The 24713-nt window shown below is 42.4% G+C and overlaps 2 protein-coding genes across 2 annotated transcripts in view; both read left to right on the top strand.

The window, feature by feature from the left end:
* The first annotated feature begins 1780 nt into the window (after positions 1-1780).
* On the top strand, positions 1781-11194 carry si:dkeyp-113d7.1 (uncharacterized protein LOC407709 homolog). Its single transcript, XM_039825240.1, has 3 exons — positions 1781-2258; positions 2879-3176; positions 5219-11194. Exons 1-3 carry the CDS (start codon positions 1920-1922, stop codon positions 6046-6048), a joined length of 1467 nt encoding a protein of 488 aa, XP_039681174.1. The 5' UTR covers positions 1781-1919; the 3' UTR covers positions 6049-11194.
* A 9685-nt stretch (positions 11195-20879) lies between these two features.
* The window catches only part of LOC120575322 (protein NLRC3-like), a 21506-nt gene continuing 17672 nt past the window's right edge, over positions 20880-24713 (top strand). Inside the window, exon 1 of the mRNA XM_039826039.1 lies at positions 20880-21548. Coding sequence (XP_039681973.1) covers positions 20880-21548 — 669 coding nt within the window. The remainder of the gene's footprint in view (positions 21549-24713) is intronic.

Raw genomic sequence — 24713 nt, 5'->3', positions numbered from 1 at the left:
GCTGACCGACTCAGATTATTATTCTATTATTATTATAAGTGTCTGACAACATTATGGGATGGATCCCTACAGAGAGAGACCTTTTTAGTTAAAGAGCAAGATCCTTTTAGTTTAACATGAAATCACCACCACCAAACCCACCAGACTCCATGTAAATAATCAGGACTTTTAGCATCGTAAAACACACTTCATTCAAAGTGGACAGAAACTAAATAAACTATCAAAAGCTGTCTTGGTTCATCTTTCCACTGTTCCAACAATCACCACTCTGGTTTGGTTGAAATAAACCCTTAATTCACCCATTTACATGTGGAGATATGCTGGCTCTATACACTCTAAAAGTCCTGATTATTTACATGGAGTCTGGAGTTTGATCATGGTGATTTTTGGGGCTGTTCAATCGTAATACTGGACCAGTTTCAAACAATTGTTGTTCCCAGTGGTAGTAGTATATTTGTGCTGCTGCGGTGAAAACACAACTCCATGCAAAAAAAACTTCAGATGTTAAACAAACTGTCTTCTCCCTCTGCTGCTCTAAACCTGTTGGCTTTGTAGTTATATATATTTATATATAATTTTAGATGTCTGAGGCCGCTGTTTGCTAAATTTCACGTGAAACTTCTGTGACAGGATGCAGTCTGATGACTCCAGCTGATAGAATACACCACGTCTACACACCGCATCAGGGCAACATAGTTTGCATTTCTGTTTCAGAACACAGTCTACCAGAAGTAAAGCGTGTTATTCCAGTGCAGCTGAGCATCTGTTTCAGCGTGTAAATCATATTTATGTTTAGGCAGATGCCGGAGGAGCAAAATCAGTGTTCTTCACTCCCACTTTTTCACAGTCAAGTCCTAAACGTTGTGTCAAGAGGGACCAGGGCTTTACATTTACACATTTCAGACGCAGAGACAAACTTTGTGTCCTGAGGGCTTAAATTGACACCCGACAAACCCTCCGAATGCGGGTAAAGATGAACTCTGGCGGGGAACATTGTGAAGTTGCTAGCCAATCAACCCGGGGATGAATGAAGCGAAGTGTCTGATTGGATCGGCCGTCTGCAGAAATGTCTCCAGATTGGTCTGTTTTACCGGCAAGAAATTTGGGGCAGTTTGTCTTTGGCTTGGAAAAGTAATCTTTATCTGGCAACAACTGCTCGTACTACCAGTGTTCTCCATCGCTTTGTGAAGGACTACGCTGCATGCATTTGGTATTGTATTATTTAAGCTTTTTTTGTGTATTACCTATCTGCTCTAGCTTTTCCAATGTTTCAGACCCAGATATGGTGATAATAACGGTCCAAAATGATGTGGGAAAAGAGATGCAAAACTTACCACAAAGAGAAGCAAAATGACCACAGAGCCTGAACACACAAATGACTTAAAAGAGACCCAACACTTCTACAAAGAGAAGCAAAACCAAAAAACAAAAAGAAAAAAAAAAAAAAAAAATGCTTCTTAAAATAGGGGAAAAACCAACAAATCTTCTAGAAACACACGCAACCTCATAGTCTTCCACAAACCGAGGGAAAACACTGCTGTGTTCTTTAACCCCCCCCCGATGTAGCACAAGCAGACTTTATATTTCACAGTTCCTGTTTTTGGTTGGTTTGGATGGTTTATAGATCTTGACGTTTCCAAGCTGCACTTGAAGGCAGCTTTATTTTCCGGAGAAAGAAATGTGAAATGTTAAAAATCTCCGGTGTCTCTCTGCAGGCTGGTCCCAGTCAGGCGTGGGTGGTGAAATCACAGAGGCGACGCACTCAGGGACACGACCCCCCCCCAAACTACCAAGCCCCGCACCACCTCCACCTTAGAGCCGCCCGTTTCTCCAGACACTCAGGGAAGACGGGAAGGAGTTTTCAACAGGTGAGTGGAAGCAACGCGAGGCGAGGAGGCTTGGCTCCGCCCCCTTTTAGCATGACAGACTTGGAGGCGGAGTGCTTGAGGCTGGAGTGTGGCTCGCCGCCGGAGCTGGCGGAGCCGCTGGCGATGCTGGCGTGCGTGAAGAGCGAGCCGGAGGACGGCGAGCTGGAGCCCATCGGCACGGTGGACCTGTCGGAGATCCAGCCGCTGGCCACCGCTGAGCTGGGCCGCGACATGATCAAGATGGAGATCAGCGGCCTCGACTACATCAAGTCGGAGCGCCATGGCCACCACGGTGACCCCCACCTTGGCCACTTCCACCATGGTGACTCCGCCGAGCTGGACTACAAGTCGCAGTACGAGCCCAGCTCCGTGTTCGACTACATCTCCCAGGTAACTACAAACCCCGTTCACACTACCCCATGCTAAAATGAAATCACCACCACCAAACCCACCAGACTCCATGTAAATAATCAGGACTTTTATCATCGTAAAACACACTTCATTCAAAGTTGACAGAAACTAAATAAAACTATCAAAAGCCGTCTTGGTTCATCTTTCCACTGTTCCAACAATCACCACTCTGGTTTGGTTGAATTAAACCCTTAATTCACCCATTTACATGTGGAGATATGCTGGCTCTATACACGCTAAAAGTCCTGATTATTTACATGGAGTCTGGTGGAGATATGCTGGCTCTATACACGCTAAAAGTCTTGATTATTTACATGGAGTCTGGTGGAGATATGCTGGCTCTAAACACGCTAAAAGTCCTGATTATTTACATGGAGTCTGGTGGGTTTGGTGATGGTGATTTCGGGGCCGTTTCATGTTAAACTAGAAGGATCTTACTCTGTAAAGTGTGTGTGTGTGTGTGTGTGTGTGTGTGTGTGTGTGTGTGTGTGTGTGTGTGTGTGTGTGTGTGTGTGTGTGTGTGACTGTCAGTTTGTGTGTGTCTGTCTGTTCTACTTGTTGGTATTTTCTGTGCGTGACTGCAGCTGTCTGGGTTTCAGGTGACGGACACTCTGGAGTACATCAAATCGGACCACCACATGGACCTGCAGTGTTACTACGCCACCGAGCTGAGCGCGCTCAAGTGCGAGTACTCCGACGCCAACACCATATCGGCGCCCAACGGCCTGGAGTCGATCCACATGGCCGAGCTGCGCACCGAGCTCAACAAGCTGCGTCCCGACGCCCTACTGATGGACCCCGGCGTCGCCAAACTGGAGCCGGAGTTCGGAGCCGCGGCGCTGTACGAGCTGCAGCCAGCCGTGGACGGCAAAACGCCGGCGGAGGGAGGAAGCGAAGGTACGGCTGTGCTAATGGTTACGTTTTGATTGGGATTACCAAAACAATTTAATCTGAGAATAACAATAATTTTTTTCTGTATCTTACTTTATTGGCTCAGAAATTAAAGCTGCACACTGTTTCTTTTTTTGGTTTACAAAAATAACTAAGGAAACAAAGTTATTAAAAGATGTCTAAAGCTCAATACATTTAATTTCTTTTTGTAATAGGTGGGGTCAAAAAAGCTGATCTGGACATTTCTAATTATTTCACAGATAAGAGGAAATGGGACCGTTTTAGCTGTTCGTACGTAACGTAAAACAAAGCCACACTTTAGAGCAGGGGTGGGCAATTAATTATCCCAAGGGGCCACATGAGAAACAGGGACTGTTGTGGAGGGCCGGACCAATAGGCTAAACTCACAAAGCTGGTCTTGACGCTCGGTAAAAAAGCCTTGTTGTTGCTTTTGTAGCTGAACTAGTAAAGCTTCAGATGCCCATGCCCGCTCTGCATCAGTCAAGTTGTTGGATTTCTCTGCGTGGTGTTTAGTATTGTAGTGGCGATTCAAATTATAATCCTTTTAACACAGCGATCTGTTCTCCGCAATCTAAGCACACGGCTTTACCTTTGACTTACTTAGAAGTCCATAGGCGCTTTCTGACCGGAGGGATTTTTACAGTTCCTAGAACATAACATTCCTAGAACCCTTTTTTTTTCTCGTGTTCTGATTGGACCAATTTGGGGATTTTTAAGTTCCTCTGACCACAGTTCCTGTAACTCTTTCAGCTCCTACTTCAGGGCATGCTCTTTTCATTGTTCCCTTTTTTCAGACTAGTGACCTAGGTCAACGAGGGTCGGGTTTCCGGTACAGACAGACCAACAACCGGACAATTTTAACAGTTTTCGCCATCTTATTCATCACTAAATTCACTTCTGACAACGTTTTAGGCGAGAAATGAACTGTTTAGATTTTTCGTGAAAATTGATGCCGCTAGCTCGTCACTGGGTCAGTCCTGCTCAGAGAGCCTGCTGTGAGCCGGAGGTCTCTCAGACCACTCTCGTTAATAAGAGGCTTTTATTTTATTTCACCGTTGACGGTTCGTTTGTATCACAACACATGTCCGTCATAAGATCAACGGGAACCTGCGGTTAACGGTCTTTTCGCTGGCGCACACGCACACAGCAGGCAGAGGCGGGGGAGACTTGTTTAAATTATGACAAATATGCTATATACATTAGATTTAGTATTTAATTCATACTTTTTTTTTTTTTTGATTTTGCGTCACTCCCTTACCCATCCTACCAGTCCCTATGGCAACTTGGCCAGTGTGAATGCAAATGGTAAAACAGTTTTGGGGGAGAGTAGTTAGTAGAACTGCTTAGAAGAGGACTGTTCCTGGAACTACGTTCCTGTACTACTTGGTCGGAAAGAGGATATTGTTTAGCGACCTCTCTCTTTCCTTCCCATGAGCTGACATTTTTGAGGGATAACAGCTCATTCACGTTCCTCGTGAGCTCAGTTCACGGCTCGCCGACACATTGCAGTTCTTCTTCTACTTCTTTTTAATTGCGACTTGCAACCAGAGAAGAAGAAGCTGCATACGTTCGCCCATAGATATCAATGACGTTCGCCTTCAAAATAAAAGCAATGTAGTTTTGGTCGTCTTTGATGTTTTTGAAGCTTTTTTTCAACGTTCTTTAATAAAAAAAATTTTTATGCTATAAAATTGAATAAAACATCCAAATGTAAAGAAAGTAGTGGGCCGATCATTTATTTTACTTGTGAAGAGCGTTGTGTGGAACAATCCGCGTTATTTTTCTGGAAATTTGGTTGAAAGAAACTCACTTTTCTGATGAAAGACTTTTTTTTTTAAAATGGGTCAAATTTGACCCGAGGACAACATGAGGGTTAAACCCGCTTAAGTTTACAAAATAACATGAGAGTTAAACTCAGTGTTTTTAGAAACTACTCAGAGTTGGAACCGGTTCTCGATGCCCAATCCTAAGCACGACACACTACCCTATCGATGCTATACATTAAATGCTGATGTCTTCTCTCCTAGGAGGAGGCAGCGTGCTCACGGCGAAGACACAGAGCCCGACGGTGAGGAAGCCTCGCAACATGCAGGGCGAGAAGCCGTTCTCGTGCACGCAATGCGGCAAGAACTTCAGCACGCTGGGGAACCTGAAAACGCACCAGCGCATCCACACGGGCGAGCGGCCCTACAGCTGCTCGCAGTGCGGCAAGAGCTTCGGCCAGGCGGGCAACCTGAAGCGCCACCAGCTGATCCACACGGGCCAGAAGCCGTACGTGTGCGCCCACTGTCCCAAGGGCTTCACCAAGGCCGACGACCTGCGCTCGCATCAGCGGCTGCACACCGGCGAGCGCCCGTTCATCTGCGCCGCCTGCGGGAAGAGCTTCGGCCAGTCGAAGGAGCTGAAGGCGCACCAGCTGAGCCACACGGGTGAGCGGCCGTACTGCTGCCCGCACTGCGGCAAGAGCTTCACCAAGGAGGCGAGCTACCGCAACCACGTGCAGATCCACACGGGCGAGAAGCCCTTCACCTGCTCGCAGTGCGGGAAGACTTTCAGCAACTCGGGCGTGCTGAAAACCCACGAGAAGATCCACTCGGGCGAGCGGCCGTTTGGCTGCACGCAGTGCGGGAAGAGCTTCGGCCGCCTCGGACACCTGAAGGCGCACCAGCAGATTCACACGGGCGAGCGGCCGTACGCCTGCCCGCACTGCGCCAAGACTTTCAGCCAGTCGGGCCACCTCAAAGCACACGAGCAGATTCACAAGCGGGAGCGGGCGGACTCGGCGAGTGGCAGCGGCGGCGGCGGCAGCAGCAGTAGCAGCAGCGCCAGCAGCACGGTGGGCAGCGACAGCAGCTGAAAACAAACTCTTGTGTTACTAGGGGTGTAAGTTAGAGATGGCCCGATACCATTTATTCCTTACCGATGCAGACACCTGAACTTGCGTGCTGTACCATACCGAGTACAGATCCAATACCAGTGTGTTATAAAATACATATATTTTCTAATGTTTTAAGGTAAAGCTACTTTATTGTTACATACACATACAGTACATGTAACGAAATTCATTGTCTGCATTTAACCCATCCCTCAAGGGAGCAGTGGGCAGCCATTCACAGCGCCCAGATCTGATCCACTGCCTTGCTCAAGGGCACTGGCTGGAGAACCTAGTACATGTTTTTTGATGGTGGGGGAAACCGGAGCACCCGGAGGAAACCCACGCAAATGTTATACCCCTGACTAGGGCAAGAAACAACTTGAGTTAAAACAATAGCGACTGTTCAGCTCTCAAGTCAGTAGTTTAATGACAGACGCTGGCCAAGAGCTCCCCCTACAGGCTGCACAACAGAAGTGACGTAACTGGCTGCTTTTCCTTTTCTTCTTCTTATTGCAATCAAACAAAGAACAACATAAACACTCATAACATTGCATCTGACATTACTTTGAAGTGCATTGTTTTATACTTTTATGTATAGTATTTACAACACAAACATGGGGAGAACATACTAACTCCACACAGAAAGGCCTGGATTCGAAACTTCTTGCTGTGAGGCCACAGTGCTAACCACTGGGCCACCATGCTGCAGCTAACTGCTATATATTACTATCCACGTATGGATGTGTTGCTGTCGTCGTCGTACAGTCTTGCTCGGCTTAAACTCTTTGTCAAACAAACAAACGCATACGGAGTTATAGAAGTTATAGAACTCCCTTTGAAAACCAACTCAATTAACCCGAGAGGACAGCTATACATATACTGCGTCCGGGGTGGGGGGGCTTGGGGTTCAGCGTCTTGCTCAGGGACACTTTGACATGTGGCCGGAGGAGCCCGGGATTGATCCACCAACCTTGGGGTTTATGGGGCGACCACTCTACCTCCGAGCCTCTCGCCGATGTCTAGTTTGACGAGGAGTCCTAACGGAAAGGGAACCGGTATCGGATCGGTGCGTTAACCTTAGTTGCACATACCCGCGTTTTAGGCACCGAACAGATACCACGTTATTAAGCCCAGAATAAAATCTACTTTAAAATAGATTGTTTCCGTTATGACTCGCTGTAAAACTGGATAATAAGAGTTCTGTGGCTTATATGTTAGTTTAACCCGAGCCAGACCGTCCAACAACGACAGCAAGCCATCCATACAGGGATAGTAGTATACAGTAGTTTACATCAGGGGTTCTCAAACCTTTTTCAATAATGTACCCCCCCTTTGAATTATGTTTTTATGCCAAGTACCCCCAGACTAGTGCAAAACATTTTTACATCTATATAAAGAGGAACAATGCAGTGTCAGCAGTGATAGATTTACTAAACAACAACCTCGTAACTGAAAAACATTTAAATGCTACTTTTCAAATGTTCAGAATCCATCACTTAAATTCATTCATTATTTTAGGAATTATGCATGACATATTTTTAAATGAGCATTTTTGGAAGAAGATCACGTACTCCAAAGTACCCCCAGGGGTACGCGTACCCCCATTTGAGAAGCACTGGTTTACATAGTAAAATATGTATTTTTTTTTTAAACACATTGGTATCTTATCTAGACTTGTTTGTTGACTATTGTACAAACACGCAAGTTCAGGTATCGGAATCTGTATCTGGAAGGAAGAAAAAGTATTGGTATCACCTCTATCACGATACCATATTATATATTGATTCTTTGGACAACGATACCATATTTACTGATATCTTAAAGTCTGTCAACAACTGATTTAGATTCAATTCGAGCAACTAAACTAAAGTAGGGTTTGTCAGGTTTATTACTGCCAAATCCAGACATTTAAGTAAAAAACAAACTATTCTTTTGAATAAAAAAGCAACAAAAGTGGGCAGGCATGTAGGCATCTTATGTATCGATATTTGGACCTTGCATCGATGATAATATTGAATCGATGTGGTTACACCCCTACTGCCCACCCTTTAACCTCTCGGGAAAACAAAGTATTATTCCTCTTTTTTATAAATACTATATATAAAGTTTTTTCCTTATGAATTTTTCTTACATTTTCATACCTTTTTGTGCTCTTTTGCATCTCATATATATATATATATATATATGATTGTGTGTGGGCAGGGTTGACTGACTGATTTGCTCTTATGCAAGTGTCTGTGTGTTTGCGTGTTTGTGTACCGTGTGTCTGATAACGAGGGGCTTGTAGATAATCGATGAACCGTCGGGACCCAGTCCCAGGACTTCTTCTCGGAGTACTTACTGATAGACAAGCACAACTGGAGCTCGATTCTTTTCTTTAAAACGGCTCTGGTTCTGGAAGTGATTCACCCCCCTCCCCCCGTTCAATATCGGCCTTGGCGTTTCAAAAAATACTTCCTAAGTATACTACTAACTTTAAGCCTGGAAAGCAAGCCAAGAAGCTCCGAGAAAGAATCCAGACCATAAAACATTTGATTTGGCGCAAAAGAACATTTTGAAAAATGCAGAAAAAGTACAAGACTGTGTACATAAACGATCAAAGAAGTATCCTGAACTTCAGTGCTAGCCGGAGAAAGAAGGGTCACCTTTTTTCCGACTCTTTACCTCCTGTGTTTGGTGCTCTATTCCGAAGTTTTGGCCGCTTTTTTTCCCCTATGTTTTTGGCGCATTTTCCAAAGTGTTAGTCACTTTAAATGCGATAGCTGAAATGTGAAACCTGCGGGGTCCGTACGGAAGACATTCAGAGACAGAAGTATGTGAATATTTAAAGATTTCAGGGCTGCAAACTAACCATAAAACATTTGATTTGGCTCAAAAGAACATTTTGAAAAAGTCAAAAGTACAGAAACTATCAAAGAAGAATCCTAAACATTTTAGTTTGTTACTTTGACGTTTTTTAAATGTTTTTAGCACTTTTTAAATGTATTTTTTTTCGACACTTAACGTTGTTTTGTTACTTAAAAAAAAGTTTCTCAATCTTTTTTTGACTAATAGTTGATGACTAATGGATTCATCTTTGCAGCTCTGGGTTCATTCGGACTCTTCTGGTTTAGACGTAACGCTGATTCTTTTCGGGGGGGAAATTAATTTGGGGGTGTTATCTTTCTTCCAGAACCAAACTGTTGAGCTCTAAACTATAGTGACCAAGTTGGAGTACTAGAACCAGACCAGCAGCTCGTGAGCCAGAGCCCCGTGTACTGATCATAAAGATTACAGCCAGGGATGCGTTGGGCTAGCGTTAGCTGCTGCCAATCTGTAGTGTTAACCAGCGTGACATGCAGCGATGCTTCTGTTGCCTCTAACGTCCGTCTCAGAGCATCAGAGGGCAGCCGAGACATTTAAGTGACAGCGGATTCTGTATGGTCATTCAGTCCTGTAGATACCGGCCGTTTAGGCACCGGTGCACTTGGGTGTTTCTTAAAGCTGAACTTCAGAGTGAGAACATGAAGACGAGGGGGATGAAAAAACTCTGGGAGAGAAGTGGAGAAAATATCTATATCTATCTATCTATCTCTCCCTCTCTCTCTGAGAGAGGGCTGGGCAATATATCAATATTATATCGATATATGGGACTGGGCTCCACAAACCCCCGACTCTTTCAAAAAGAGCCTGAAAACCTCTCTTTTTAAGTAAGCGTTCTGTACATTTTGGTTGGGTCTAGAAGGGATACAGCTACGGCTCGGGAAGATCTGCAAAATCTCACAAAATCTAGACTGATGTAGTCTGTATCCACGACGTTCCACTTCTGGGATCGCTCCGGTGCCCTCGGATGTCCCTCTTTTCTAGGGGGTGACCGTCAGGGGCGCCAAGAGTCCACAACAGTAAAGAAACGTTAATACAGTAGATTAAAAAAATGTCAAACGTGGAAAATAAAACAAAAACGTTAAATGGTGTCCAAAAGCCGTCAAAAACCTTGAAAAGAATCAAAAATGTCAAAGAAAGCGTCACATATCAACAAATTAACAAAAATGTTAAGCATTGAACGACAAATTCTGAAAGAAGCTTCAATAACGTTGAAGAAATGACAAAAAAGGCGAAAAAACAGCTTGATGTTAAAGTGCCAAATGTCAAAGGGACACTCACGGAATGTCAAAAAGGCGACAAAAAAAACGTTGAAAAGTGTCAACGGTTGGAAACCCCCCAACCCTACACCAGTCCGTTTAACACAGCCCACCTCCACGGGCCGGCGAGAGCAGCCTGGTAGCTGGATAGTCCTGGTTCCGGTACACTGTTGTTCAGGCATGTTTCCACAACAACAAAAACACAGCAGTCACTGAACTCACGTTGGGAGTTTCGTTGAAGGAGGATGTAGTCCAGCTTGTTGTTTAATGACCCAAAAGGGTTAGTGTTAGCAACATTTTTTGTTGACATTTTTCACTTTTCACGGTTTTTAAGTTTTATTCAACATTGTGTGTTGATATTTTGACGCTTTCCTCGACTTTTTTTTTTTTTTTCGTTGCCGCAGGAAATTCCGCCGGGTGTCCGTCCCCTTCCTCTTCCTTTATGTTGGCGTTCTAACCTCCGGTGAAACGCTCCGCATATGTTGCGCGTTCACTGTAGCCGAAGCGTTAGGGGAATATTGGTCTGAAGTTATAAAAAAATAATTTCTTCATCTTGAGAATACGGGGTTCTGGTTCCGAGTCCTCTGCAGTTTAAAGTACTTGAAGTACTTTTCAATCTTCTGCCAAATGTGTGCGAGTACTTCTGTTTTTTAAAGTACTATCTGCCAGTTAACTAGTATTTTACTTCCAGGTATACGGGGGAACTCACTCCGTTAACTGTGTTGTTTTTAAAAATCTGATGCTATCATTTTGATATGTTTTTTTTATTGACCCAGTAAGACATGAAACATTCCTTCTGGTTGAACTAAAATCATTCCAGTTTAAAGTGGTAAAGGACCCGAAGGACCCCTAGGACCCGAAGGAGCCGACCAGCCGATCGCTCACTGTGTACAAATCTTTATTGATTCTGTCATTCCTAATAAAATGTTATAAAACTTTAATAAAAAAAAAAGAAAAGTGATGCAGCATCTTGTACTGGAAAAGAATTATTAAAGAAACTAATGACACGTCTCTGTTGGGTTTGTGGTTTTAAAGATATTTGATCTAAGAAATCTGGACATCATTTTGGGAAAAACACCCAAGATTCTGTCTGTTTTATCTTTTTTTCTGATGTTTTGAAGCTTTTATCATCGTTTTTTCTCTCCACTTTTCCCCCCAAAAAATTACTTATGTTGCTTTTGTCAGCATTTTTCATGTTTCTTTTTTCCCCTGACATTTGACACTTTTTAGACACTGTTTTTTTTAACAGCCACGAAATCACCTTCACCAAACCCACCAGACTCAACATGTAATGTAAATAATCAGGACTTTTATCATTGTGAAAACATGTTTTCAAAATCTTTGAGATGTTTGTAATGTGAGGGAAGGATCTCTCTCTCATGTCTTGGTACAGTTGGTAGTTAGACAGTCAAAAAAAGTTTAGAGTGCAACGTCTCTCTGTCTCTCTCTCTACTATCTCGCTGTCTCTCTCTCTACTCTCGATACACACTACACTATCTCTCTAGCTACACACTATCTCTCTCTCTACATTATCTCTCTCGCTGTCCGTCTCTCTCTCTCCACTCTGTCTCTCTACACTATATCTCTACTGTCTCTCTCTCGCTACACATTCAACTAAAGGAAAAACTAAAATTTGTTTATTTTAATTTCTTAGAGTAAGAATAAAAACTGACATTTCAAGCAATATTCAGTGACCAATATAGCCACCCTTTTTTCAATAACTGTCATGAGCCTTCCATCCATGGAAGGTCAGGTGAGTAAGGGGGCCATGTCTTTATTCTGTCATCTTTAAGGCCTTTGCTGGATAGCCATGCAGTGGAGTACTTGGATGCATGTGATGGAGCATTGTCCTTCATACAAATCATGGCCTTCTTGAAGGATATAGACTTTTCCCTGTACCACTGATTGAAGAAAGTATCTTCTAAAAACTGGCAGTAGTTTTGGGGGTTGATTTTAAGTCCATCTTCAACCCGAAAAGGTCCAACTAGCTCATCTTTAATAATAGCAGCCCATACCAGTACCCCACCTCCACCTTGCTAGCGTCTGACTCAAAGTGGAGCTCTGTGCCCATTAGTGATCCAGCCACGGGCCCGTCCATTTGGTCCGTCAAGATCTGTTTATCTGTCCATAAAACCTTTGAAAAACCTGTCTTCAGATATTTCTTGGCCCAGTCTTGACATTTCAACTTCTGACTCTTGTTAAAGGAATATTTCACCGCTGGAAAGCTGAATATATCTTTAAATTGGGTCACTTATGTAGTAGAAATGTGAAAAAAAAATTGAAATTGGTGCCTTCTAGGCCGAGAAAAGCCAGTAAATGTGTTTTGGTCTTATATGGATGAAAAACACCAAATCCCAGAATGCACCTGCTTCGTTGCTTTGAGTCCACTCCCAAGCCACGCCTACCGCTTGACAGACCGACAGAGGCATTCAACTCAACTCAAGCGTGTTTTATTGTCATTTCAACCATATACACGAAACAACGTTTCATCGTGACTCAAGTGGTGTTACACATTTAACATATATAAAAACGACATTATATAAAAACGACATACGAAACAGGCTACATTTAGTACACACACTTTATAGGCTCCGTAAAAGTTCAGCTAACGCATACTAGCATTAGGCGTGGGGGGGGCTGTAAACACCGAGCATAAACACCGCGTGAATTAGTGTGTAATGTAGAATGGTCGGCATTTAACAGTCACAAACTCCACCAGCAGTTAGCAGTTAAATGGATACAAATCACCACATTTCTGCGCCACTCGGTGTTAACACAGCCCACCTCTTTTACCTGGCGACAGAGCATCTCCAGCTCGGAGGGCTAGCAGGCCTGGTAGCTGGACAGTCCGGTACACTATTCAGGCAGGTTTCCACAACAACAAAAACACGTCTCTGAACTCACGTTTGGAGTGTCGTTGAAGTTGGATGTAGTCCAGTTTGTGGTCTAAATGAGCGGACACTTGCAAGCAGGATCCGTAAAGTTCAGCTAACGCATACTAGCATTGGTGTAGCTAAACACAGAGTATAAACACAGGCGTGAATTAGCGTGGAATGTCGAATGGTCGGCATTTAACAGTCACAAGCTCCACCAGCAGTTAGCAGTAGCTAGTTGGATTTTATTTCTACACCAGTCCGTTTAACACAGCCCACCTCCACGGGCCGGCGAGAGCAGCCTGGTAGCTGGATAGTCCCGGTTCCGGTACACTGTTGTTCAGGCATGTTTCCACAACAACAAAAACACAGCAGTCACTGAACTCACGTTTGGGATTTTCGTTGAAGGAGGATGTAGTCCAGCTTGTTGTTTAATGAGCAGAAACTTGCAAGCAGGATGGCTGGGACAGGTGGACAGCTAGCGTTAGCTTTCCACCTAACCCGGAGGATGTCCCCAACCGGCTAGCGGCATTGAGCGACACCGCTGGTCTCCGTGCAGGCGAAGCTCACGTAGTGTGCCGAGTATTGCGTCTGTAATAACGTTTCCTCCATATTCTCCGATCTGTACCGATGTATCCCGGTGGTACACACGTCCGGTAGTTTGAATGCAGATAATTGTTGTAAATGTTTTCTGCTGAAAACCGAAAGCCTGTTTAGCGAAGATTCAAGATGGCTGACAGTCGTTTTCATTCGGAATACCTCGGCCAGACTCGGCAGTCCAACCCCCTGTGGGCGTGTTGAAAACATACGGAAGTAGATCCTACTACTGGCTGTAGTCCTTTGCCTCTGGCCCAAAAATCTTGAGTCATTGGAAGATTTTTTCCAGGCCCCAAATGCAGAAATCTCTCGTCTCAGGGGGACATGAGGGAGGGAGGCACGAATCCACTTGTAAATGACTCAATAGCCCCGCTTACTTCATATGCGCGGGCCATATAGGCGTTTTTTTTCCGCTACTAAGAAATTCACACAAAACGGAGAAGAAGAGCATAGTCACTTCCACTTCCCATCATAGCTAGATTATAACTTTCTCTTAATCCGTGGACTATAATAACTTTCACCACTGCTCATTTTATAAAGGCCGCCGCAAGAAAACGTGTCTTTGTTTACGTTGTATAATGTGCTGTTGGATTGCTTTTTATTTTGCATGATTGCAGCGCGCTATATGTTTTTTTTGCAGTAGCCTTTCTACAAGCCATGGTAAAAGTTACTATAATCCGTTCAAGGAGTTGATAAGCAGACAGATTAGCTAGCTAGTTGATAAATTGTCAACTTCCACTTTATAAACAGATAGCCATAGCAGCTAACGTTAACGTTACTTCGCTGCTGGAGCGGTCAGCTACTTTAGCGGTCAGCTACTTTAGCGATGTTTAACGTTAGCTACATAACGTTAGCAAAATATCTTATATATATATATTACTAGAATCCAGAGGGAAGGGTCAGGGAGCAGATTATTTAGATGAAATGAGCTGGTTTGACCATGGAGATGGGACATGCTCGCTTAGCTTCACCGCAGTTGCGTGCGTCAGCGGCCGTGGGAGAGGGTGTAAAAGAGGGGTGTGGCGATGACCTCATCGATACGGATCCGTATTTACCATCCATACGAAGCCAAACGAGAGCCGTTTTCGGATTTTTTCACCCTGAGACCTGGTTTCAAAAAAGTGCGTTTTCAGGCAGTGCATTTGCAGGATTCGTCTGGACGGTCGGCCCGAACGATGCAGAACGTGTGCGTTTGCACAAAAAAACGTTTCCGTGTGGATGGCCCCTAAAGTCTCTAGCAGTTAATCTGCGTCTTGTTTTTCTCCACACGTTTCTTGCGACCCTGTTGACTATTTGCAACAAAACATTTGATTGTTCGGTGATCACGCCTCAACATCTTTGCTACTTCAAGAGTGCTGCATCCCTCTGAAAGGCATGTAACAATTTTTGACTTTTCAGAGTCTATTAAATCTTTTATTTTGCCCATTTTGTCTGAGGAAAAGAACCTGCCTAATAATTATGCCCACCTTGATATAGGGTGTTGATCACTTTAGGCCACGCCCTCCCTCATCACACAAATACACATCACCTGATAATGCTTAAATCAAATTAGCATGCAAGTTTATAAAGCTTGGAATTGGAAAATATACATGAAAATGACGATAAGGTCAAAATACTCACTTGCCTAATAATTGTGCACACAGTGTATAGCAGAAATCTCCCTGTTAAAAGGTTGAACTAAAAAGGAAACTGTTAACATGCAGGGCTCTACGGGTGCTTGAAATCCTTGAAAATGCTTGAATTTTGATGTTGTGTTTTCAAGGTTTGAAAAGTGCTTGAATTTTGGACAAAATGCTTGAAAATGCTTGAAATTTTAACTGGATTTCTTTCACAACAAATATCTATCTGACTGAATAGTTTGTTTATTAAATGGAGAAATAAATGCATAACAACAATCGTTGATTGCTGAACAGAAATCATGTCATACAAGTAGCCTACTGTAAGGTTGAGGATGCCCTTATGCACTATTTGCACTGCTCTATTCCAGTAGATAATTGTATGTCTTGGCAATGAAGTAAAAAAGAAATTCAATTAATATACGCTATTTATGAGGCAGGTGCCTGTGCACTGTCAGTCTTCTGGGTTAAAATGGAATTGCAGGTTGTTGTTGTTGCGCTGTCTCAGATTTTGTTCAAACCTTGTCTATATCAAGAATGTGTCCCAAAACCAAGGCCTGTAAAATATTTCTGTTCAAATCCTGTCTTCATATTTTTTGCCCTTGAAATGTCCTTAGTTTTACAGTCAGAAAATCACATTATCTGGGAAGCAATATTTGGACATTAATTCATAGGCAGCCCAAACTTTGTAGGGTGGAAGACAAACATGTCTATATGACTGAACCATTACAAGTTTGTACGGCATTCCCTAGATTTGGAAAAAAGTGTGAAAGGACATTAAGGGTAGCATAACCTTTGAGCAAAATCTAAGAGGGTGCACCACCTGTTTTCCTGGATTTTGACCCAGAATGACCCAGCTGCATGTCATTAGGCTCAGACCCCCCAACTCAGTGCTCCTCTCCATAGCTGTCTTGCTGTATGTTATGTTAGGAAACATGAAGAGAAGGTGATAATTCAGGGTTAGTGAAGAGAACCTGTCCAGTGATTTTGTTTGGGGTAAGTTGTTTTACATTGACTCAGGCAGGTTAGATAGCAAAGTCTACTTATGATACATTTTGAAAAATAAAACGTGTTTTGCTTAAATATCTGATCCTTCTGCTATTACGAAACACAATTTTGGCTGTTTATAGTTTTATGTCTTTTAATGTGACAAAAACACTAATTAATAATTTTGACTGTATTGGTATATATTGTACGGTGGTGTAAGGTGCTGGAAAAAGCTTTAAAATGGACCTTGAAAGGGCTTGAAAAGTGCTTGAATTTGACCTTGGAAAAGGTGTATGAACCCTGAACATGATTTCTCAGAAATAGTTGTTGAAATTTTTAGGTGAAACATTAGGTGAAGATCTTTCATAGTTACCTGGACCATCCATGAGCATTACATTTCACTTACTTTTTAGATTTTTTTTGATTTCACGTGACAAATGAACAAATTGATTGAGCTCAAACTAGCCAAGTTGGTGTCATTCAGTGCTTTGACCTTGTGCCTTGCATTGTCTCACAACACCACATGCATACCTCCTCCTGTCGATTCCCCAATGTTGTAACATTCTGTCAAATGTAAAGGCCAGATTGGCAGCAGTGTGGGACCCAACCATCTCTTGACATTGTAACATGACTTGGTGTAGTGGGAAGTCATCATCCACCCACTGTGCAGTTAGGCTTAGCATGGACATCAGGCTCACATTTGACGTCCAAATGTCAGTTGTAAAACTAAACGCTGCATCGGGATTGGCATGTAAGATGCTGCGAGTGTGTTTTGAGACGTTGTCAAACATTTCTTTGAGTGAAACTGGTATGACATATTTTGTGCTCAGGTAGTTTATGAGATTTCTAGCCTTTGCTAGCTTCGTCAAACTTCGCAAATTCAGCTGGGTGATGTTGTCTCAAGTGTCTGCTTAGATTCGCTGTGCCAAAGGTTTTTGGTGTCGTCCCTCCACGCCCTACTTTTTCCTTGCAAGTGTTGCATATTGCACACACGCTGAAGAATTTCCAAGTGGAGATCGTGTGTGTGCGTCCTTGAGAACTGAACCGTATAACTTATGTTGTCAGTTCATCGTTAGCTGGTGATTTCGTTGTTTGTGTTCTTCACCTGCTAGCTAGGTTGCACGTGGCTGTTGATTCGATATAATGGGGATTGTTGAACACCCTTGCTCACGTTTGTATTTTATGTGCATTATTTACATGCTACAGTAGTTACACTGCATTAAGATCAATGTAATTAATAGTGGGTTTATTGTTATTATTTGCTAGCCTATATATAATTCCTATACATTGTGTATGGTAGCCTTTACAAGGTTATTTATTTATAGCATTTGAACCGGCATAAAATCGGCATATGTCAGACTGACCGGCCGGTCGCCGGTCATGGCCGATCACGTAAAAAAACGGCCAATTATGGTTACCAGCCAGTCAATCGGTGCATCTCTAATTAAGACAAGATTGTAAATTAGTTTATATCCACGATTACATCCGCCGGATGTCCGTCCCCTTCCTCTTCCTCTGTGTTGGCATTCTAACCTCCGGTGAAATGCTCCGCATACGTTACACGTTCACTGTAGCCGAAGTGTTAGGGGAATATTGGTCTGAAGTTATAAAAATCATTTCTTCATCTTGAGAATACGGGGTTCTGGTTCCGAGTCCTCTGCAGTTTAAAGTACTTGAAGTATTTTTCAATCTTCTGCCAAATGTGTGCGAGTACTTCTGTTTTTTAAAGTACTTTCTGCCAGTTAACTAGTATTTTACTTCCAGGTATACGGGGGAACTCACTCCGTTAACTGTGTTGTTTTTAAAAATCTGATGCTATCATTTTGATATTTGTTTTTTTATTGACCCAGTAAGACATGAAACATTCCTTCTGGTTGAACTGTGTACAAATCTTTATTGATTCTGTCGTTCCTAATAAAATGTTATAAAACTTCAATAAAAAAAAGAAAAAAGAAAAGTGATGCAGCATCTTGTACTGGAAAAGAATTATTAAAGAAACTAATGACACGTCTCTGTTGGGTTTGTGTTCTCAACATCATTTGGGAAAAACACCCAATCTTTGTTTTATCTTTGTTTCTGATGTTTTTGAAGCTTTTATCACCGCTTTTTTGTGGCATTTTCCCTGATGTTTGACATTTATTGTGTGTTTTTTTTGTTTTGTTTGTTTGTTTGTTTGTTTCAACAGCACCGAAATCACCATCACCAAACCCACCAGACTCCATGTAAATATCAGTACTTTTGCTGGCTCTATACACGCTAAAAGTCCTGATTATTTACATGGAGTCTGGTGGAGATATGCTGGCTCTATACACGCTAAAAGTCCTGATTATTTACATGGAGTCTGGTGGAGATATGCTGGCTCTATACATGCTAAAAGTCCTGATTATTTACATGGAGTCTGGTGGAAGAGAGTATAAGCAGGGGTTTCTGTCACTTTGGAATGTGGGATTTTGATGGATGACCTTTTGACCTGGGGGGTCAAGAGGTCACGACCTGTCAGAAAGTGATTGATGCCTTCCAGGTGTGTGTGACTGGTCTGTTCTGGAAGCTTCTAGAAGGAAGGCGTGCCCCCGGAAATGACGTGCGTTAAGTGATGCAATGAGGGCGTCACAGGAAGTAGAAATATCTTCATTTAAATGATCCAATGAGCGTTAGAGATGAAATATCCGGATGTGTTTGAAATGAGTCAGTGAGAGAAGAGGGGTGTAGCGTTAAATTTTGAGCATAAAAAGGGTTTCTTCCCCGTTTGAAACAGAGAAAGATAGGTTTTTCATTCTACACACAGCATGAATGTAAGTTTGAGTAACACTGATGCGTTTGAAATGAGCCAATGACCAAGAATTAAATCAAGTATCTTTACACTCTTTGGAGCAGAGAGCAGAACGTGTGTAAGGCAGAGTTGTAAAATAGGAATGTGTAAGGCTCCTCTTACAACAGGCCAAGTAAGTGATTGTAATAAGCGTGAATGGGCCTAAGCCCAAAGGTCAATGCATTTCTACCCACACTCACGCACACTCACGCACACTCACACACACTCACACACACTCACGCACACTCACACACACACACACACACACACACTCACGCTCACACACACACACACACACACAAACAGCCACAGTTCATGTTGTCAGTACATGTTGATCGTATGTCTGTGCATGCTTAGCTCTAGTCCATATGTCTGGCCCTCCTGCGTCCTCCGCTGCTCCGTACTCATCTGGCTGTGCCTTCTTCGTTCTGGCCCGGGGATCGGTGTTCACTCCCTTTTCCCAACATACCCTTTTTCCCCGCCTCTTTTTCCCATGCCCACAGCAACACTCTACCAGAAATTGCGTTTTCAATTCAAATAAGCGAACCAGTGAGAAGTAGTAAAAAAAAAAAAACATTTTCAACAGATCACACAAACCACAAATGGCATTTGAACACATAACATTCATTGTGACTACTTTCTTTGAATTTTGAGTGATTTATTCAACTTAGTCACACTTATTTTTTGTTTACGGTCAAAATGACCGCCATAGAAAAAAAAAAAGTATAATATTCATCCATACACACACTCCTACAACTTTCCTGTGCTTGTGTGCCATTATACACATGAAACACACGCACACAAACAGACACAGTTCATGTTGTCAGTACATGTTGTCATGTTGCCGCTGCATGTGAGCCACTAATGTTCGCACACATATGCATATGAATTTTAATTTGTGAATACATTTGTATCATTTAAATGTAACCACATTGACTTAAAAGATTGTTTGTGTTTAATGTGGTGAAAGATGCAAACAAAAATTAAAAAACAAAAAGTATGCTTTTGTATTTATACAAAATGCAACCTGAACCAAATATGTTTCTTTGTAAAACGCCAGCGTTAAAAGTAAATAGTTCTAACTTGAAGTTATATGACTTCACCGGATGCATTTATGTTTTAGAGACGTTGCGTTGTAATTCAGAATTAAAACAATGTCGCCAAAATGTAAGTCTTACAGGCAAGATATGGTATGTTCAACATGAATTTGTGAATACAAAACTTATTTTGTATAATTTTAATGTAACTAGCACATTTGACAAAAAATAAATAAATAAAAAAAATGTGTTTAATGTGGTGAAAGATGTCAATTTAAAAAAGATCAGTACTTCCTTAAGTATTTACGACCCTCATAAAACTGAATTCAAAGAAAACAACAGTGTTTTGTTTTTTTACCACGCCCAGAACGCTTCCATACCACACCTTTTTTCCAGAAGTTTCCAAACTACGCCCCGTTCCAGAATTTTCCTAACCACACCCCCCTTACAATAGTATAAAGACTGAAGCAGACAGCGACAGAACATGCCACAGATGCGTTTGAAATGACGGACTGAGTAAGAATTAAATCAAGTATCGTTACACTATTTGGAGCAGTGAGCAGAACGTGTGTAAGGAACCAGAGAGAGAGAGAGAGAGAGAGAGAGAGAGAGAGAGGGGAGAGAGAGAGAGGGTCTCCCGTTTTACTTTATGAAAGACACACATGTCCAAACAAGCATCCACCGTCTAACAAGCTTGAATGTGGCCTCACACAGAGTATCTTACCATGGAAAGTCTTACCTGAAAAAGACTCAGCTACATAGAGGCCAGTAACATGGCCAGAGTGAACTACGTGGCCGATGTTCTGTTGCACCACGAGATGATATCAGGTGAAGAGTTGGAGTACATCCAGGCTATGAGAGGCACTCGGGACAGGGCTAGGGCCTTGATCGACCATGCAAGGAAGAAGGGCAACGGTGTTTGTAAGACGTTTATGGAAACCTGGGAGGACAACGACAACCACAACGTCTTCTGTGGCTCGTCCGCAGCACCCGAGGTGTCCGGAGAGATACTCGCCATCTTGGACGATCTCGGCACTGAGGATTTTGTGGGACTCAAGTATTTCCTGCGCGACATACAAGTGTTTGGTCGAAGCCCCATTGCTCGAGCCGTTATGGATCGTCTGACTCATAGAACCCAGATAGCAGATGCAATCGCCCGGCGCTACAACGATAAAGCCCGCGCAGTCTTGATCATCCTGCTGAAGCGCATACACCGTAATGACCTGGTGGAAAGGATCCCTAGCGGCACCCGTGACGGTGGCCAAACGTCAAATCAGCCACGACCCTTTACCTTTGCTGAATATCTCAAAGCTATCCAAGGAAATGCAGCTGATGTCAGGGAGAATGTGTGCCATACACTCGGGGACCTCGACGCTGACACCATGACACGATTCATATGGACCCTGCATCTCCCAAGCAGCAAGTCTGAATGTGTCACGAGTGTCAGTGACCTTGTAAAAGCATCCACAGAGCATGTAAATCATGACACGTTCATATACGGGAAACCGCATTACGCATCGCTGTGTAAGGTTGGGAGAAATGACTTAGCCCAAAGGTTGGAGATGCACATAGCTAGGCTCGGTGTCTGAACCTCGTGGCCTGCTTCGTTCTGGCCCGGTGTTCACTCCCCTTTTCCCAACACACCCCTTTTTCCCATGCTCCAACACTCTATACCAGAAATAGCGTTTTCAATTCAAATAAGCGAACCAGTGAGAAATCAAAGATGTGTGCGCATCACGCAGCTGTGCCTCTAGCGGCCGAATCTGGTTTGGTTGGTTTCATGATGGCTGCTCACTTTTTAACTAGCTCGTTTTTTCTCACCCTTCAACAAAACCAGCTGCGGATTTTCTTTTTTAATTCTTTTGGTGAAAACAAGAGGAATCGTTTTTCAGCCATGTCTATCCACACATTTGGACAACAATCAGGATCATCTGATGTTGAAGAAGGTGAGACAGCTAGAGTAGGACCCACTACATTTGCTCTGTACACTAAGCCCCGAAAAGAGTTATGGGGAGGTGGAGAGACTGGAACACTATTTGGCTTGCGACAGGCCCCTCGAAAAGAGGCATCAGACGACGGCGATGCTAATACTGGAACAACAGGCGGTTTGAGCCAGGCTCCGCCAGAAAGCCGCGATTCCGTCCAGAGATCTTTCCTACAAGCATGACTGAATCGTGTACATCTGATCTAGAATATGTCGGTGTCAATGGATACAGATATTCAATTTGATACAGTGCAGGATACGTGACATTAGCTGTTTACACTAGTGTTGCTGTCGAACTATCTGGCAAAGCCAAAACAGCCTGTACAATCTCTGTGAAAGACTGGAGCCTTTTTCGTGAGGTTGTCTGCCCAGACCTTGACAATCCTGGCTTACCTGAGCTAGTGTATGTGTGTCAATGGGACAGTAGCATTGGCGCCAGTATCTATTGTGTGGAAGCAGACCGTTTCACTAGACCTACAGAGGATTTTATTTTCCTTAGCGTATGCAGCGACAGGGAGAAGTTAGTTGCAGCCCGTGGTCCTGAAGAATGGAAGTTAAAACCATACCCTGTTTCTAACGAGGAATACAACAAATGGTTTAAAAATGTCTTCTTTATACAATGGTGTGACTGGGAGATTTTGAAGAAACAGTTTGATACCATTGACTATGTCATCAGAAGAGACAAAATAAGGAGTTCTTATGAAAACATGAGAAAAAGATTGATATTTGGGGATGCTGACCAACAGTCTCTGCCCCTGCCACGGACCCTCTATAGACCTAAAATCGTGAGACACAAAGACTAGCAAAACGGTGGGTCTAATTTTTATGAAAAAAAACAAAGTGCTTGTGACATTTTTGTATTAATACAGCTTTTAAAATGATATTGTATTCTGCTTGACGTACACAATATGTATAAAAATGTAAGATGAGATTCAACTTTGCACTCTGCCCTGTTTTTTTTTTTTGTTTTTTTTGTAAAACACCAACGTTAAAAGTAAGTAGTACTATCTTGAAGTATTTAATAGTAAGTAATGCTACCCTGGTCTCATGTTATCTGCATTTCAACCTGAGCTCAATTATTTATCATAATCATTACTTATACAAAATAAATACATACAGGAATGAATGCAACTGACAACTTGGTCAATATAATATGAATATCATAATATTTGACGGCCTGTTCAGAGAATGACCGACACATTATATATCACTTAAGACCAGAAACTAAGAATTTAAGACCACAACTATTTATCCTCTAAACATATCACTGAAAGACCCTGAAGGGTGTTGAAAGGCCACTATGATTACATCAAAACTCTGACTCAAACAAGGTTCTTGTTATTTACTAAAAAAGAGAGGATTTAAGAAAACTATGAGATTGTTAAACAATAAAAATAAAATAAAAATAGGGAGCTTGTCCCTCCAAGCGAACTGCTATTTTATTTTTGAATTGATATATCCAAATGTGATATTGTTCGACTTTGTAATTCTATTATTGGTATACAATGTTCTGTTAATTTTGTTTTGTTTGTTAGATTATTTTAATTGTCTTTTTTCTGTCTACAAAATCTATCAATGTTGGAAGATCTCTCTTGGAGATATAGACAATTGCTATCAACTAATAGCATCTACACACATCACGCACAGTCAAACTCTGCTATCCACCGCTCATACACACACACACACACACACACACACACACACACAACACACACACACACACACACACACAACAACACACACACACAACACACACACACACACACACACACACACACACACACACACACACACACACACACACACACACACACACACACACACACACACTCATTTATATGTTTTATGAGGACCAACTTTATAACCATCACTTGTGGGGGCCACCCTTTCTAAAGGTGCTAGACGTAGGAAAATAGATATACGGTATCTCACCATAGCTTTGTTAGCTTATACCTTCAAACATCTGAATTGATAAAGTAATGACTTCCCCATCCTATATGGGGACTTGTAAAAAACTGAGTTAACATGGTTGGTTGGTTGGACCTCATTTGCATGGTATTTACATAATTCACACAAATTCCATCGTAATTAGTGGGGACTTTGCAACAAATAAATTAAATAAAGGTTTAATTTACAGATTTAATCCATGTAGAATGAAAATATGCATAAACAGTACTTTAATAACAAAATTTGTAAATTCATCTTAGCTTAGTCGTTTATAGATAGCGTATATGTGGAGCATGAAGCTTGAAAAGGTGAGTGATTAAAACCATCACTTTTGCATATCACACAAACCTAACATAGCAAAACATATGATTATACAGCTGAAACCAGATATTTACATACACTTCAGAAAACTTATCAGTAAACTTTGATTTCTTTACTGTCATACATGAAATCAGAGTAAACTTTTTCTGTTTTAGATCTCCATTTGAGTTAATTGGTGGCATGCCTGTGGATGCATATAAAGGCACACCTCTTTCTTTGACATCATGGGAAAATCAAGAGAAATCAACCAAGACATCAGGAAAATAATTGTGGAGCTCTACAAGTGTGGCTCATCCTTGGGTACAATTTCCAGATGCCTGAAGGTCCCACGTTCATCTGTTCAGACAATAATACA

Source organism: Perca fluviatilis, chromosome 15 (genome assembly GCF_010015445.1).
Source record: "Perca fluviatilis chromosome 15, GENO_Pfluv_1.0, whole genome shotgun sequence".
Taxonomy (NCBI): Eukaryota; Metazoa; Chordata; class Actinopteri; order Perciformes; family Percidae; genus Perca; species Perca fluviatilis.
Note: the sequence above shows the minus strand (reverse complement) of the source record. Positions and strands in the feature narration are given on the sequence as shown.